General features: G+C 29.5%; 1 protein-coding gene and 1 non-coding gene across 2 annotated transcripts; both read right to left on the bottom strand.

Annotated features, from left to right (window-relative positions):
* Nucleotides 1–7,492: 7,492 nt before the first annotated feature.
* On the bottom strand, nt 7,493–10,626 carry LOC145010954 (lactate/malate dehydrogenase family protein). Its single transcript, XM_078969547.1, has 14 exons — nt 10,378–10,626; nt 10,202–10,295; nt 9,692–9,778; nt 9,523–9,607; nt 9,239–9,420; nt 9,089–9,159; nt 8,908–8,998; nt 8,745–8,819; nt 8,558–8,659; nt 8,344–8,466; nt 8,181–8,249; nt 8,001–8,069; nt 7,863–7,916; nt 7,493–7,775 (listed from the first exon to the last, which is right to left on the bottom strand). The coding sequence occupies exons 1-14, from the start codon at nt 10,542–10,544 to the stop codon at nt 7,722–7,724; spliced, it is 1,323 nt and encodes a 440-aa protein (XP_078825673.1). The 5' UTR covers nt 10,545–10,626; the 3' UTR covers nt 7,493–7,721.
* A 1,368-nt stretch (nt 10,627–11,994) lies between these two features.
* Nucleotides 11,995–12,097, bottom strand: LOC145013757 (U6 spliceosomal RNA). Its single transcript, XR_013665276.1, has one exon. It is a non-coding gene; the product is annotated as a U6 spliceosomal RNA (small nuclear RNA).
* Nucleotides 12,098–14,803: the final 2,706 nt, after the last annotated feature.

Genomic DNA, 14,803 nt, shown 5'->3' on the forward strand with positions numbered 1-14,803 from the left:
AGACATACCTCACGTCGTGAAAACCAAAGTTGATGTGCGTTTTGAACATTCTCATCACGATGTGACAGACATCCCTCACGCTGTGAGCTAGGTGAAACTCCAAAATTTAACTTAATGAAATGATTACCTAAATTGGGTGTTATAGTTTTAAAGTTCATTGCTAATTATTTGAGCCATTAAGAAAAGTGTGTATATATAATGCTATATCTTATATGCAAGTGTAACTAATGGATCTAAGAAATTTGATCAGATTGTGCAGACTATTTCAGATCTTGAATATATCAAACACGGATATATTAGAGAAGCAAGCAATACCATGAATTTTGACATAGATTACTTGCTTGACCAACCATATATGATGTCAGTTCCATCTTCCCACTAGATGATACATTATTCTTTGAAGCATATTAAACAACCTCAAAAACACTATAGATAACATACTCGATGAGTACATGTCATTCTATATGCTAATGTATAGGAGAAACTAAAGAGTAAATATAGTTTTGAATTATTTTATTGAAAGCCAGAAGCAAAAGTTTATATACACCACGTAATATGCTGCAAAAAGATAAAGATAGTTATGGTTTGAATTTAAATTAAGATAAATCCAATCTTGTTGGACAAGTGACGTGTGCTTATCGTTTCCTTCACCCCCTCCCCCTCAAATTGGACTGTGGGGTCATGAATGCCTAATTTGCTAAGCAAAAAAGCGAAAACATTCACTTCCAAGTGCTTTGGTCAAGATTACAGCAACCTAATCCTTGGCGCTATAATATAACAAGGATTGATGTCATAAGACTTTACTTGTTCACGAATAAAGTAGCAATTCATTTCTACATGTTAAGTTAGCTCATGGAAGACCGGGTTATTCTGTTTCAACGAGAAACCACAAATTGCTTCTCCATCTTCTATGAAAATGGTTTCCTTCATAGAATAACAAAATATCCCGTTTTTTATCTCTAAGTGATGGGGCATATTAGTCGGTCTGAATCACAATATATGACCAAATTTAAGTCATCATTAGCTTGCAAGTAAATGCCTTGTCCTAGAATAGTTTTGTCTTAGATTTCAGATGACAACGTCTAAATGTCGTTGTCGTGGTGTGGAAACAAACTGATTGAGGTTGTTAACAACAAGTGTAATTTTTGGTCGGTTAACTTGCAAATAAAGTAGCCTTCCAATGAGATGTCTCACCTGGACAACGTTAACAAGTGGAGAGCTCTCAAAATTGTCAAATCATGCATTTTCTTCCATTGGACCGAACTACGTCGACAACCTTGTATTCAAATGTCATACAATATATCTTGAATATACTTCCTTTGATTGAGAACCATTCCATCTGGTGTGCGAGTTGTGTTTATGCCAAGAAAATATTTTAATGGTCCCAAGTCCTTGATGCTAAAGCGTCCGTCTAGAAAATACTTTACCTTGACAATCTAAGAATTATCTTTCCCAAGAATGATGACATCATTAACTTATATTAGTACATCAAAATAAGTATTGTTGTGTTTGTAAATGAATAGTAAATTATCCACATTGGAATGTCAAAAACCTATTTATAAAAGAACATTAGTAAATTTGTTGTACCAATTTCGAGATGCATGACGTACCCCATATAAAACTAGTGTATCACCTTATTTGGAAAACCCTTGGGGAATTTTCATGTACATAACCCATACAAATTTCTAAGCCAAAAAATCATGTATCATCTTCTTTAGGAAACCTTTGGGGATTTTTTCATGTACGCCTAGGGTTGTAAATGAACTGAACATTCGACGAAGTATTCGGCAGAAATTTTGTTTATGTTCGTTTATTTAATAAATAAACAAACATGAACAAAAATTCTTGCTCGTTTTTAAATGAACGAATATGAACAACGATCTTGTTTGTTCAATTATGTTCGTTTATATTCATTTATGTTCTTTTATGTTGTTTATTTATGTTCGTTTATGTTTGTTTTTATAAGTTCCTCTTATGTTCATATATGCTTAATTGTATTTAATTAAATTACTATATTGTATGTTCATTTATGTTCATATATGTACAATTATGTTTGTTTATCTTTGTTGATTTATGTTTGTTCGCTTACCATATTTACAAACATAAACGAACGAATATGAACAATGTAATTTGTTAAACGAACGAGCATGAACAAGAAATTTCGTTCGTTTATCCGTATGTGTTTGTTCATTTGTTCAACTAACGTAAATGAATGAACATGAACAAGCCCCCATTTTTGTTCGTTTACAACCTTATGTACACCCGCTTAGCAAGATCCCCATGTAAAAATGCATTGTTAACATCCATCTGATTAATACACCATTGTTTTTGCACAACGAATGCCAACACTGTTAACATAGTCACAAATTTGGCAACTAGTACAAATGTTTTATGAAAGTCTATTCTTTTAATCTGAGTAAAACCTTTCGCAACTAATCTCTTCTTGTAGTGTTCTACTTCCCCTAATGGTTTGTATTTGATCTTATAGACCTATTAGGAATCTATGGCTTTCTTCATAGAAGGCAATTTTGTTAGTGTCCAAGTGTTGTTGTTTTCAATGGTTGTGATCTCTTTTTGCATGGATCCTCTCTATTATGGGTGATTGACTGCTTGAGATAAATTCTTTGGCTCATATTGCCAAGAGATGGCCATCAAGAAAGCCTTATATAAAGTTTTTTGTAAAATGTAAAATGAAAAATGTAATGTACTAGTAGAGGTTGTCGGAGTGACATTGGGGAGAAAGTGGTCTATGGATGGCATAAAATTTACTTCATATTCGTTGTAGCAACGAGGCTTTCTACGGACTCATTTTGACCCTTTTTATCCATTCCAGAGCTTTTGGTGTTAGGGAGAAGCAAATTTTACGCTTGTATTCAAGATGCTTTCTGTTTCGGTAACCACTTCGATTGGGATATTGATGGATTTTTTGGTTACCAACATTGGATCCAAGAAGGTCTACATCAATGGGCTATAATGGTTCAACATTATTCCCATCAGGCTGTCGATCAATATTAACGTGTTCAATGGATGCATCATTAGCTCGTGTATCAACAATTGTATCTTTACTTGGTTTGTTTGTTTCATTGAAGGGAAAACTAGTTTGACATCCCTTGAGACTATGATTTTCTTTTCACAAAAAATCAGAAACCTGATGCCCCTTTTGCCCATATGCATACCCAATAGAGACTTAATGCCTCCCCATTTCTTCAAACTTGTTTTTGTAGCTTTATTGTCCTTAATGTAAGCTAAAACATCCAAATACATTCATGTGATCATAATGAGGATTATGACAGAGTAGTATTTCGTATGGTGCTTTGTTGTTGATTGATCTTAATGGAAGGCGATTTACAATGTATGTTGTTGTCAATAAACATGCTCCCTAAAACTTTATTGGCAAGTTTTCTTGGAACCTTAATGCTCTTGTGATCTCGAGTAAATTTATATGCTTTATTTCAACCACCATGTTTTATTGTGGGGTTTGCACACATGGTTTCAAGGATAATCCTAATTTCTTCATAGAACTATTCATATAATTTGAAGTGAATTCTTCACCGTTATCAGTTCTGATTCTCTTAACTTCCTTACTGAATTGCATATTAACTATGCTATAGAAGGACACCAAAAAAGTGTTAGCATATGATTTACTTTTGATCGAATAAACCCAAATATATCGACTAAAATCATTCACTATTGTCAAAAAATATTAGGCTCCTGACAAAGAAGGAACACATATCCACCCATATATCAAAATGGAATAAATCAAACCAAGTTATGGAATTTATAAAACTATCAGCAAATGAAAGACGAGTTTTTTAACCTGTGTAATACATGACTAACAATATTCAATACTAACTAAATTTTGGTTGTGAGCTTCTTCTTTATTGCGTTAATTCTTTTTTATTGGATTATTATATATTAATAAATATTATTTTTAACATATAATACTTATCTATTAGCAAGTGTTACTTTTTTTGGATTATTAAATTCATTTAATTAATTTTTTTAATTTTTTTATTTCGTTAATTCTTTTTATTGAATTATTATATATTATTAAATATTATTTTTAATATATTATACTTATATATTAATAAATATTACTTTTATTATTATTATTATTTTAATTGATATTTTAAATTTCTTCTTTATTGTATTAATTCTTTTGTATTGGATTATTATATATTAATAAATATTATTTTAGCATATAATATTTATCTATTAGTAAGTTTTACTTTATTGGATTATTAATTTCATTTAACTATTTTTTTTAATTTTTTTATTGCATTAGTTCTTTTTATTGGACTATTAATTTAAATTTATTATTTTTATTTATAATAAATAATATTTATTTAATTGTTTTTATTTTATTTTAATTTCTTTCTTTATTGTTTTAAATAAAAATACCAAACACTCCGAGTCAGCTCCTCCATTTGTTGTATTTTACCACCTTGCGTCGTCGTATCATCTCGCTGGAAATCATCGATCATCGACTACAGTCGGCCATTCTCGATGAAAACTACACCAGTTGACTACCCACACAATGTAAAATAAACCCCATGAAACATACTTGATACCACCATCAACGACAACAATGTTAGATCGAGGGTTTTCAAACCACCATAGCCACTATAAGTGGTGACAAAGTTGTAGAACTCATTATTCGGTACTTGTTCGGCCGACCGCTGAGTAGCGAAAACTCAGATTTGGTAATTTATTTATAAATATTTTTAGGGAAATTATATATGTCAAATCATAAGTTTATTGAAATAAATAATAAATTTTGATATATGTGAATACACAAAAACTAAAATACACATGATGATCTCACTTCGTGAATAATTATTGAACTTATATATTTATATATATAGTAACAGGGTTAGAGATGACCCGATAGTGGTTTGTTGTGACTGAGTAATGGTGCTGATGTTGTCCGAATATGTTATCTTTCAAATATTTAAAATAAATTAGAGAATGTGGGGTGGGTATGATTTTTTGGTATTTTTATTTGAAACAATAAAGAAAGAAATTAAAAAAAAAACAATTAAAAAATATTATTTATTATAAATAAAAATAATAATTTAAATTAATAATCCAATAAAAAGAGCTAATGCAATAAAAAAATTAAATAAAATTAATAATCCAATAAAATAACACTTACTAACATATAAATATTATATGCTAAAAATAATATTTGTTTAATATATAATAATCCAATAAAAAAGAATTAATGCAATAAAGAAGAAATTAAAAAAAAATCAATTAAAAAAATTAATAATAAAAAATGTAATATATATATATATATATATATATATATATATATATATATATATATATATATATATATATATATATATATATATATTAAAAATAATATATATAATAATCCAATCAAAACAAATAACGAAATAATTTTTTTTTATAAAAATTAATTAAATAAATTTAATAATCCAATAAAGTAATACTTACTAATAGATAAATATAATATTATATGTTAAAAAAATATTTATTAATATGTAATAATCCAACAAAAAAGAATTAATGCAATAAAGAAGAAACTCAAAAAAAAATATTAAAAAAATTAATAATAATAAAACTAATATTTTATTAAGATATAAATATAATATATTAAAAATAATATGTATTAATATATAATAATCCAATAAAAAATAATACAATAAGTAAAAAGTTAAAAAGAAAAAGTAATTCAATAAAATGAAAAAGAAAAATTGTACAATTGGTGTTTGTAGTTTGGTAAAAAGATAAAACTGTAGAAATAGTCCCAAGGATAAATCTGTAATTTTCCAAAAGTTAACAGCCATGCTGTTAAACTTAACGAAGTAGAGACCAAAACCATAACAAAACCATCAATTAGGGACCTTTTTTGCTAATAATTTTTTTTGAACCTTACCCACAAAAATTGACAAACCAATGGGACCATTTTTGCAATTTTGTCTTAAAAAAAGTTTTAAGAAAGTTCAAGCAAAATAAATTTGTGAATTTATGATGAATTCATAACAAAATTTTAAAATAAGACCATTTTATAATATAAAATAAGTTATAAACAAAAAATGTAAAATTTAAAAAAAGAACCAACATATTTAACCAGAAATGACACATTATGAAAAGTTTGTTTCCAATAATCAGTGATAATCCAAATAATAATCCATAATCATGAAAATATTTTAAAAAGAAAATCAAGACAAACTTTGCATTGGCACTGCATGGATAAAGATAGGTCAAATTTTGCTATATGATGACAATTTAGAGACTTTAAGGGGTTGTTTGTTTCGTTTGATTCCGAAGGAATTGAAAAGAATTGGAAACTAAAATCCAATATAAAACGTGTTTGGCTAATAGAAGGAATGGAATATGATTTCCATAATTACTTTTTAATTCTGTGTATGAAAGATTTCTCATTTATTCCCTCTCTATAAGGAATCCACATTATGTTGGTTTTTTTTACACAATTATCCTCCCATATATATGCGGTTCTAGTAAAACAAAATAAACTATGTGATTTTTCATATATTTTCTATGATTACCTTCTTCTATTGATTATATTTTTCTCCAATCGGTATTTGTCAAAAAAAAAAAAAAACCATCTATCGATCATATCTTTTCTACAATTACTGCCGTATTTCATCTCTGGCTCATCATTTTTCTACTGCTTTGGTGTATCTATCATCTTCGTTTACAGGTAAACATCTCATGTTCAATTTTTCTGCAATTAACTGTGTTCAACCATTTTTTTTATATATTTGTAATATGCGATTCATCTTTGTCTGATAGAAAATAGCATAATTTTTTAACATTTGTGCTGCTTACTACATCTCTAATTTCTTTATGTGAAGTATGAACAATTTTCTTTACACGCTATATATGTATGTTTATTGTCGTCGTATTATAAAATTTATTTTCTAATTCCTTTGTAAAAATCAGCAAACTAAACAGAAAACAGATTTCATTTCTTGTCCTCCAAACGCATTTCAGTTTCTAGTACATTCAGATTCCAATTCCTTCAAATTCCAATTCTTTTGACAGATTCCATTCTTTCAAAAAAATATTCTGCGAAACAAACGCCACCTAAGTTTTAATCTAGTTCATTTTTATGTTCAATGACAAAAAGGTGACAAAGTCAAAACCAACACTTTCATAGCTAAATTTATCAATAATCCAAAAGTTATTCAAGTCCATCATTACTTTGCTTCTTAAACAGAACCAATCACAATTGGTTCCAAACTTTAGGAACCGAAATCAATCTTATCCGGGTTCTTATTTGGAACTGGAGTAGTTCCAGTTTCAAAAACGGATACCCAGGCCTGATACTCATCCCTAATAGTATCTTTTGAATTGGTGGGGAAAAAAAAAGAGGTAAGAGATAGTCAATTCATCAAAGTTAAACAAACAAGAAGTTCTGGATGATGCTTAGTAAATAACGTCTGAACTTGTATTTTCTCGATTAAATCACGACTTTGTAATTAATTTGGAGTCTCCGAAAACAGAAGAGCAAGTAGGATATATAGCATACATGTACAAAGATGACATGACATGAGAGGGAAAAGGAGTTAAAACATAATTATAATTTATAAATAACCTCAAACTAATAACATGGCATCAATTGCCCCCTTATTAACATTTCATAAACATGATTCTAATTCTGTTTACCAGAGATCTCAGTATCACTGTATATGAAAAGATCATCAACTGTAGACTGTAGTACTCTTCTACATTTCTCCTGGAAGCATCGTATCCTCAGGTAGATCACATACTGCAATTCCCTGAAATTTTTACAAAAATACAACAAAATAATTGTTATGATTTTACATTTTTTACAAATTAAAAATCTTAAGTATTTCCATACTTACCTCTCCTGTTAAGTGTGCTACACATTTCTTCTCCGCTTGCAGCTCATCTTCCGACTAATAAAAATAATTTTTTTTCAAAAAATAAATTTTTTAGCATTAAATGTTATAATAAATTGTAAATACAAAGATTTCGAGTACCTTTTTAATTCTCTTACGAAGGTAGTCATCAAATATGACATCTTTGACAAGCTCGTAATCACCATCCCCCTACCATTAAAATAATATTTATAGAAAAACAAAAAGGATTCCCATTTGTATGATTTAATATAAATAAATATATCTAAATTAATTTACTATAATTTAACCATTTGTACATACCTTGGACCTACAGGGCATGCTAAAAACAATATCTTCTGCTATTCCATAAGGATTTCCATTTGTATAAACCTGCATTTTACAATTGTAAAAAATTAGCATAGTAACTATTTTAATTTAAAAAATAAAAAATAATTTTTTTTTTTTTTTTTTTGATGAAACTTACTCCAGTTGAAAACCAATCACCTTCGGGTGTGGGTGTTACAAGAGACCTTATTGCATCCACAATAGAAACAGCAGTTGATGCAGCTGAAGATCTTCCCCATTTTTTAATTAAAACACCACCTCTCTAAAAAAAACATTTTCAAATATTCACTACTAAAAAGTATTAAAAAAAAACATATATATAAATAAATAAAGAAAAGTTAATCTACTCTTACAGTTTGAACCATTTTGGTAAAGTCCTCTTCTAGCCATTTCCTATCTGTAATAACCTCTGGCACAGGAATCCCGTGTATTTTAGCATTTAAAAAATCAGGAACCTAAAAAAAACAAATTACATTCAGCAAATAAAACACAACACTAAAAAATAAAATAAAAAACTAAAATTAAAATTCGTTTGGTTACTTGAGTAGTCGAGTGGTTTCCCCAAATGGTGACATTAGAGACTTTGTCATAAAAAACTCCAGCTTTGAGAGCCAACTGCATAAAAGAATAAAGAAAATTAAAAAGTTGTGTATATTTTTTAAAACTTGGTTAAAGTTACTTTTTTTAAGGGTGTGTTTAATACCTGGCATTTTGCTCTATTCTCATCTAGTCTAGTTAAAGCATGAAAATTCTTTGCAGGTATATTTGGAGCATTTTTCATACAAATCAAAGCACTGCAAATGACATACAATAAGATTATTATTATTATTTCACATAATATTCATCGTAAAAAAATATGTAAAAGCCGAGTTAAAATTCCATACTTGGTATTGCAAGGGTTTCCTACAACCATGACTTTGACATTACGTGAAGCAACAGCATTGAGAGCTTTTCCCTATCATAAATTCCAATTAAATTAGTATATGATTTTCAAGAAATTAAATTTGAGTGAAGTGGAAAAGATTTAAAAGAACCTGTTCAGCATAGATTTGGCCATTAATGTCTAACAAATCGGCTCTTTCCATTCCAGGGCCTCTAGGTTTAGCTCCAATCAAAAGAGCCCATTCTGCATCTTCAAATACCTCATATGGATCTATGCCAATGCTTACTTCTCTCAATAATGGATACAAAGAGTCCTCAAGTTCCATTGCCACTCCTGTGTTATTACTTATTAGTTATTAGTTATTACCATTTCATCATGAAGTTAATTTTGGACATAACTATAACACTAAATAAGAGTATTATTCCTAGTCATTACCTTCAAGAGCTCCAAATGATCGTTCAGATCCCAAAAGTTTGAGGGCAATAGGTTGATCTGGGCCAAAAACCTCACCTGATGCTAGCTGTGATTTTAATGCAACATATGTAAAGATCTATCTAAGAGGTTCTAGATTTTTATATACCAAAAACGGGAAACAATTTGTTACCTTGAAGAGTAGATGATTGGATATCATCCCAGCAGCACCTGAGACTGCAACATTAATCATTTTCTTCCATGATTTTGTTTGATCTTCCTGAAAATGTGCATCCGCAAAGAACATAACGCATCAGAACTTGTGCAATAACAGATTAGGCCTTTCGGACAGAGGGAGTAGAGAATTTAATCAAAAAGTAAGCATACGCAATGTTTAATTGTCTGTTTATCCAGATGTGTATAACTGTATTTATTCATCAACACAATTATGGAAGTTCAGATTTAGCAAGATGTAAAAATTCAGATATTAAGACTTTTTCCGGAAATGAAATTATCACTATAATCCTCATCTATTACTAGGCAATAACAAACAATCATCTAATACTTGCAAAGAGTAACTGAGGAAAATCAAATGTACGTCAACTTTTGAAATAAGCAGGAGATGAAATTGATTTAAGGACCGAGGGTTTATGAAAATAGCTACAATGAAATAAATAGCAAGGAACGGAAGTCGAAAACTTACAGCCTTCAGATCACTTAGATCATAAGTGAGGCAGAATACACCGAAACAATCAGGCTTCTGTTTCGAATCAATACCAACCGGAGCTTGAATTTTGCTTTAAAATTAACCACAAACACAGATTATCAACAAAAAACACCTAAAAATCATACTAGATGTGACAGTAGAAAGAAGCTTACTCGGAGGTAACTGAACAACGGATAGCAGTAGTCGGAGTTCGAGGGAGATTCCGATAACTCAGACGGCGGTGATAGGAGAGACGAGTGGACGATGAGACATAAGTGAGGAAGCGCGAATTACTGAAGTCAGTCGTTGTGTAAGCATGGCCTAGTTCTGCGACCGCCATGGAAGCAAAGTGAGGAAGAAACTTTTGGAGGGAGAAACAAAGGGAAGAGATGAAGGGGAGAGGTTTAACTTCAAACGGATTAACGTGGATTTTTTGGGAATATAGATATAAGGTCTATACACATGACACTTGTCACCTTTGTTCAATCCACTAAAATTATTGGGGTTTACATTTTTTTTTTTAATCAATAGAAATTGGTATTATTTCGGTAAAATGATTCTGGAAATCTTTTTAGCTTGTTTTGTTTTTAAATATATTATATGAAAATTTACTTGTTTGTTGTAATGGAAATAAACTATAACTTTAAGTGACTTAAAATCAAGCATTGAAACCCAATTTAAGGTGAATTATCTTTCATCTAGTTTATGATTTTTTTCATTCTATAGCTTATTAGTGTGACACACAAAAGGATTTTTGCCATTTATTTAGTATAAAGAGAAATAATAATAATAATAATAATAATAATAATAATAATAATAATAATAATAATAATAATAATAATAATAATAATAATAAGGGATAATGACTTAGGAGGGTACTAAGGTTTCCAACTTGTCCGTATTAGATCACTAAGATTTTTTTTTTGCGTATTAGACCAATATGGTTGTTATTACTGTTTAGAAATAGTCATTTTTACCCGTTTTAACGGGTAAAAAGGACTATTTCTAAACAGTAATAACAACCATATTGGTTTAATACGCACAAAAAAAACCTTAGTGACCTAATACAGACAAACCGGAAACCTTATTACCCTCCTAAGTCATTAACCCTAATTATTTAGAAAACATGCTTACTAATAAATGTGAATGATTTGTTTGACTGAAAATAGTTGCTTCTATTTAAACTTATCTCATAACTCTTTCAGAACTTCTAAGTCCAGAAACTCATATGATTGATGATCTTCATTACATAAATATGCAACATTTTATCAATAACTTCTTTTTTGTCATTTAAATGTTTACATGAAAACATCCATATGTACAAAAACAAAATCTCACTTTGATACCTCCCATCAATGTCTACATTTGATAACGAATGAAAATGTAAAACCAACGGGGACTTGTATAGGATGTCTATTATCAATTATTTTATAAAAAGCAAAACCACAACATGAACTAAGAAACTGAAGTTGCAAAATGAATAAAAAAATCAGCACATAAACAACTACATACATATTATATACAACACATAAACGGAAGTTTATAAAGCATGAAACTTAATGACAGGAAAAGTAAAAAACTTAAAGGAGACTTTATAGAAAGAAAGATCACCCTTACTTGCCATAAATGGTTGAAGACATCAACAAGAAGATCAATCTGACCATATAATCCACATGTTGTCTGATCATGACTTTAGTAGATGAACTACTGAAACGTAAGAATTGCAATTGAACTTTATTAGCATTTGAAAAGGGAATTAGGGTTCCAGAGAAGACGACGAAGGGTTAAAAAATATTTTGGACCATTTCTCGATTTGTGTGTGTCATCCTTGCGTAGGGGCCATGCTAATCTTCTATGTATCGTTCCAATTTTATCGGATGTCCCTAAAGGGACAACTATAGATGAAGAGCTTCGCCATATAGAGGAGTAACATGTTATATGAGACGACGCGAGTTCTAAACGAAGTAGTTTACTGTTGATGGTCATATATTCTCAATGTATTTAAAATTAGGGTTAATGACTTAGGAGGGTAATAAGGTTTCCAGTTTGTCCGTATTAGGTCACTAAGGTTTTTTTGTGCGTATTAGACCAATATGGTTGTTATTACCGTTTAGAAATAGTCCTTTTTAACCGTTAAAACCGGTAAAATGACTATTTCTAAACGGTAATAACAACCATATTGGTCTAATACGCACAAAAAAAACCTTAGTGACCTAATATGGACAAACTGAAAACCTTATTACCCTCCCAATTCATTATCCCTGATAATAATAATAAGTCTATGAGGGCCTCTTTTTTTTTTTTTTTTTTTTTTTTTTTTTTTTTTTTTTTTTTTTTGTCTCGGGTTCCAACTATTTTTGGATCGATAGGCTTCTTAAAAGTACTTTTTTCATTATATTTCTACTTAACAATCATAGTAATATTTTAAAACACCTATTTATTAATTTAACGACTCAAACCGGAAAGCAATCCCCAAATGTAACGATACAAGTTCATAATTTGTTTTATTCAATTACTATTATTATTTTAATAATGTAATTTATTTTATTTTATTTAAAATTTTATAACATTATAATATACATTCAAATTTGCCACCTCTATTATTTTATAAAATTGTTCATAAGTCAAATATTATAATTTTTATTTACATAATAAGTAGTTTTGTGGAAATATTTAAGAATTTAATATTATATAAAAAAAGTTGGTACATTTAAATAAAGAGCAAGTTACTGAAATTGTCCCTATGGTTTGGTCAAAATTGCATGTTTGGTCCCTAATTTTTTTTTGCACTCGGATCGTCCTTATGGTTTAATTTTGTTGCATTTTTCGTCTCTTACATACATAAAGTTATGGATCAAACGTGCAATTTTGACCAAATCATAGGAATGAAAAACGCAATAAAATCAAACCATAGGGACGATCCAAGTACAAAAAGAAAATTAGGGAGTAAACATATAATTTTTATCAAACCATAAGAACAATTTCAATAATTTACTCTTAAATAAATGGTATAGTATTTATTGAAGATAATTACCAAAAAGTCAATACTATTTGTGGTGAGAGATAAGAGCTATAATGTAGCAATTTCATGCACCTTTCTTAGTTCCCCTCTCTAGTCATTTTCTATTCATTAGCGTTTCTTCTTGGACTTAACTTCTAAAGAATCATAAGAAACACAAATAATACAATGTGACATACATGCTAGTTATCATGAGAATGATATTTTTGGAGAGTATTGAAATAATCAACATAAAATTGCAAATTTGGTCCCTATGGTTAGTCAAAAATGACCATTTCGGTCCAAAAAGTTTTATATTATCATCATTGGTCCACAAAATGTTTTTTTATATTGGTTTGGACGCTCCAAATTTGAAATGACTTAAAATAACTATTTTGACATTATTATTATTTATATTCTATTTCTTTTAATTATGTTAAGTATTTTTTTAACTGAAAAAAATAAAAATAAATTCAACCCCACCCCACCTACTCCTCTCTCTTTAACAAATTATTGAATTCTTCCCAATGTGACTTTATCATCGGTTGGATGTCGAAGTTGTCGATGTTGGAGCCGCCGCCGCCGCCTGAGCAAAGGTTTCCAAACACCCCCCCCCCCTATCTCTCTCTCTCTCACACACACACACCACATTCACAAACGAATAAAGATCACCGGAGAAGAAGAAGGAGAATGAAAGAGGAGAAAATTTAGAACCAATATTAGGAGCAAATCGTCACGAATGTGATCTGTTGTACGTATAAAGGCGGCAAAGTATATACTTAAAACTTTTTTTCAAAATAAACCAAACTTCCCCTAATTCATATGTGTCCTGAGTAGCAACTACCTAGAAGAATATCTGATTCTAAAACTCTAGGTTCTTGTACACCATATTGGGTCCAATCAAAATAGTTTCTTCTTCAATCATCAGGATAATAAACTTAGTATGAACTGTTGAAATGTAATTTTGCTATTATACACCATATTGGGTCCAAGGCTGTTTTTACAAGATTGGGTTTGTTTTGAAAGGTCATCTCAAGACAATTTTCATAAGGTTTGATGGTATATTTATTTTTTAAGTGTATTTGGACAAATTTTCAATTAAGTTGTTATTTTTTACCTTTAAGTCCTTTTTGTCTCAAGTATCTATTAACTTTTCACAAAGTGGCTAGATAAATTTATTTCCATGTTTTTCATTACTTATCTACCTTTAATAATGAGTACTAAGTTTATTCATGGTTACCATGAGGCCTAAGTGACCACCATAGGCACTATAAGCAACGAAAGATAAATCAGGGAAGTTGTTACCTATGTTTGAATGGAAATGTTTAAGAGAATATATCTTGATTCATGTTTGACATTCCAATCACTATTAGATATCCCCTTATGGTTCATGTGAAGATAATGTGAGATCCTCCATCCATACGATGTCAAGGAGATGTGATTTAATATTGGATGTTACAAAGATTAAATAAAAAAAATGTCTAAGTTCCTCCATCCATATAATGCCAATATAGTATCCATCCATATAATGCCAATATAGTTAGTACCATTATAAAATGTTGATAAATAGTTGAGACAAAACAATCTCAAAGGTAAAAAAA

This window comes from Lactuca saligna, chromosome 8, assembly GCF_052625555.1.
Source record: "Lactuca saligna cultivar CGN05327 chromosome 8, ASM5262555v1, whole genome shotgun sequence".
In the NCBI taxonomy this organism is placed as follows: Eukaryota; Viridiplantae; Streptophyta; class Magnoliopsida; order Asterales; family Asteraceae; genus Lactuca; species Lactuca saligna.

Bases quoted from the DNA above. Each gene is read 5' to 3' on its own strand.
- LOC145010954 (XM_078969547.1), bottom strand. From the start codon at position 10,544: ATGGCGGTCGCAGAACTAGGCCATGCTTACACAACGACTGACTTCAGT. The intron at 10,296-10,377 runs GTAAGCTTCTTT...TTAATTTTAAAG, and splicing joins CGTTGTTCAGTTACCTCCGA to CAAAATTCAAGCTCCGGTTG. The intron at 7,917-8,000 runs GTACTCGAAATC...TATTTTTATTAG, and splicing joins TTCGTAAGAGAATTAAAAAG to TCGGAAGATGAGCTGCAAGC.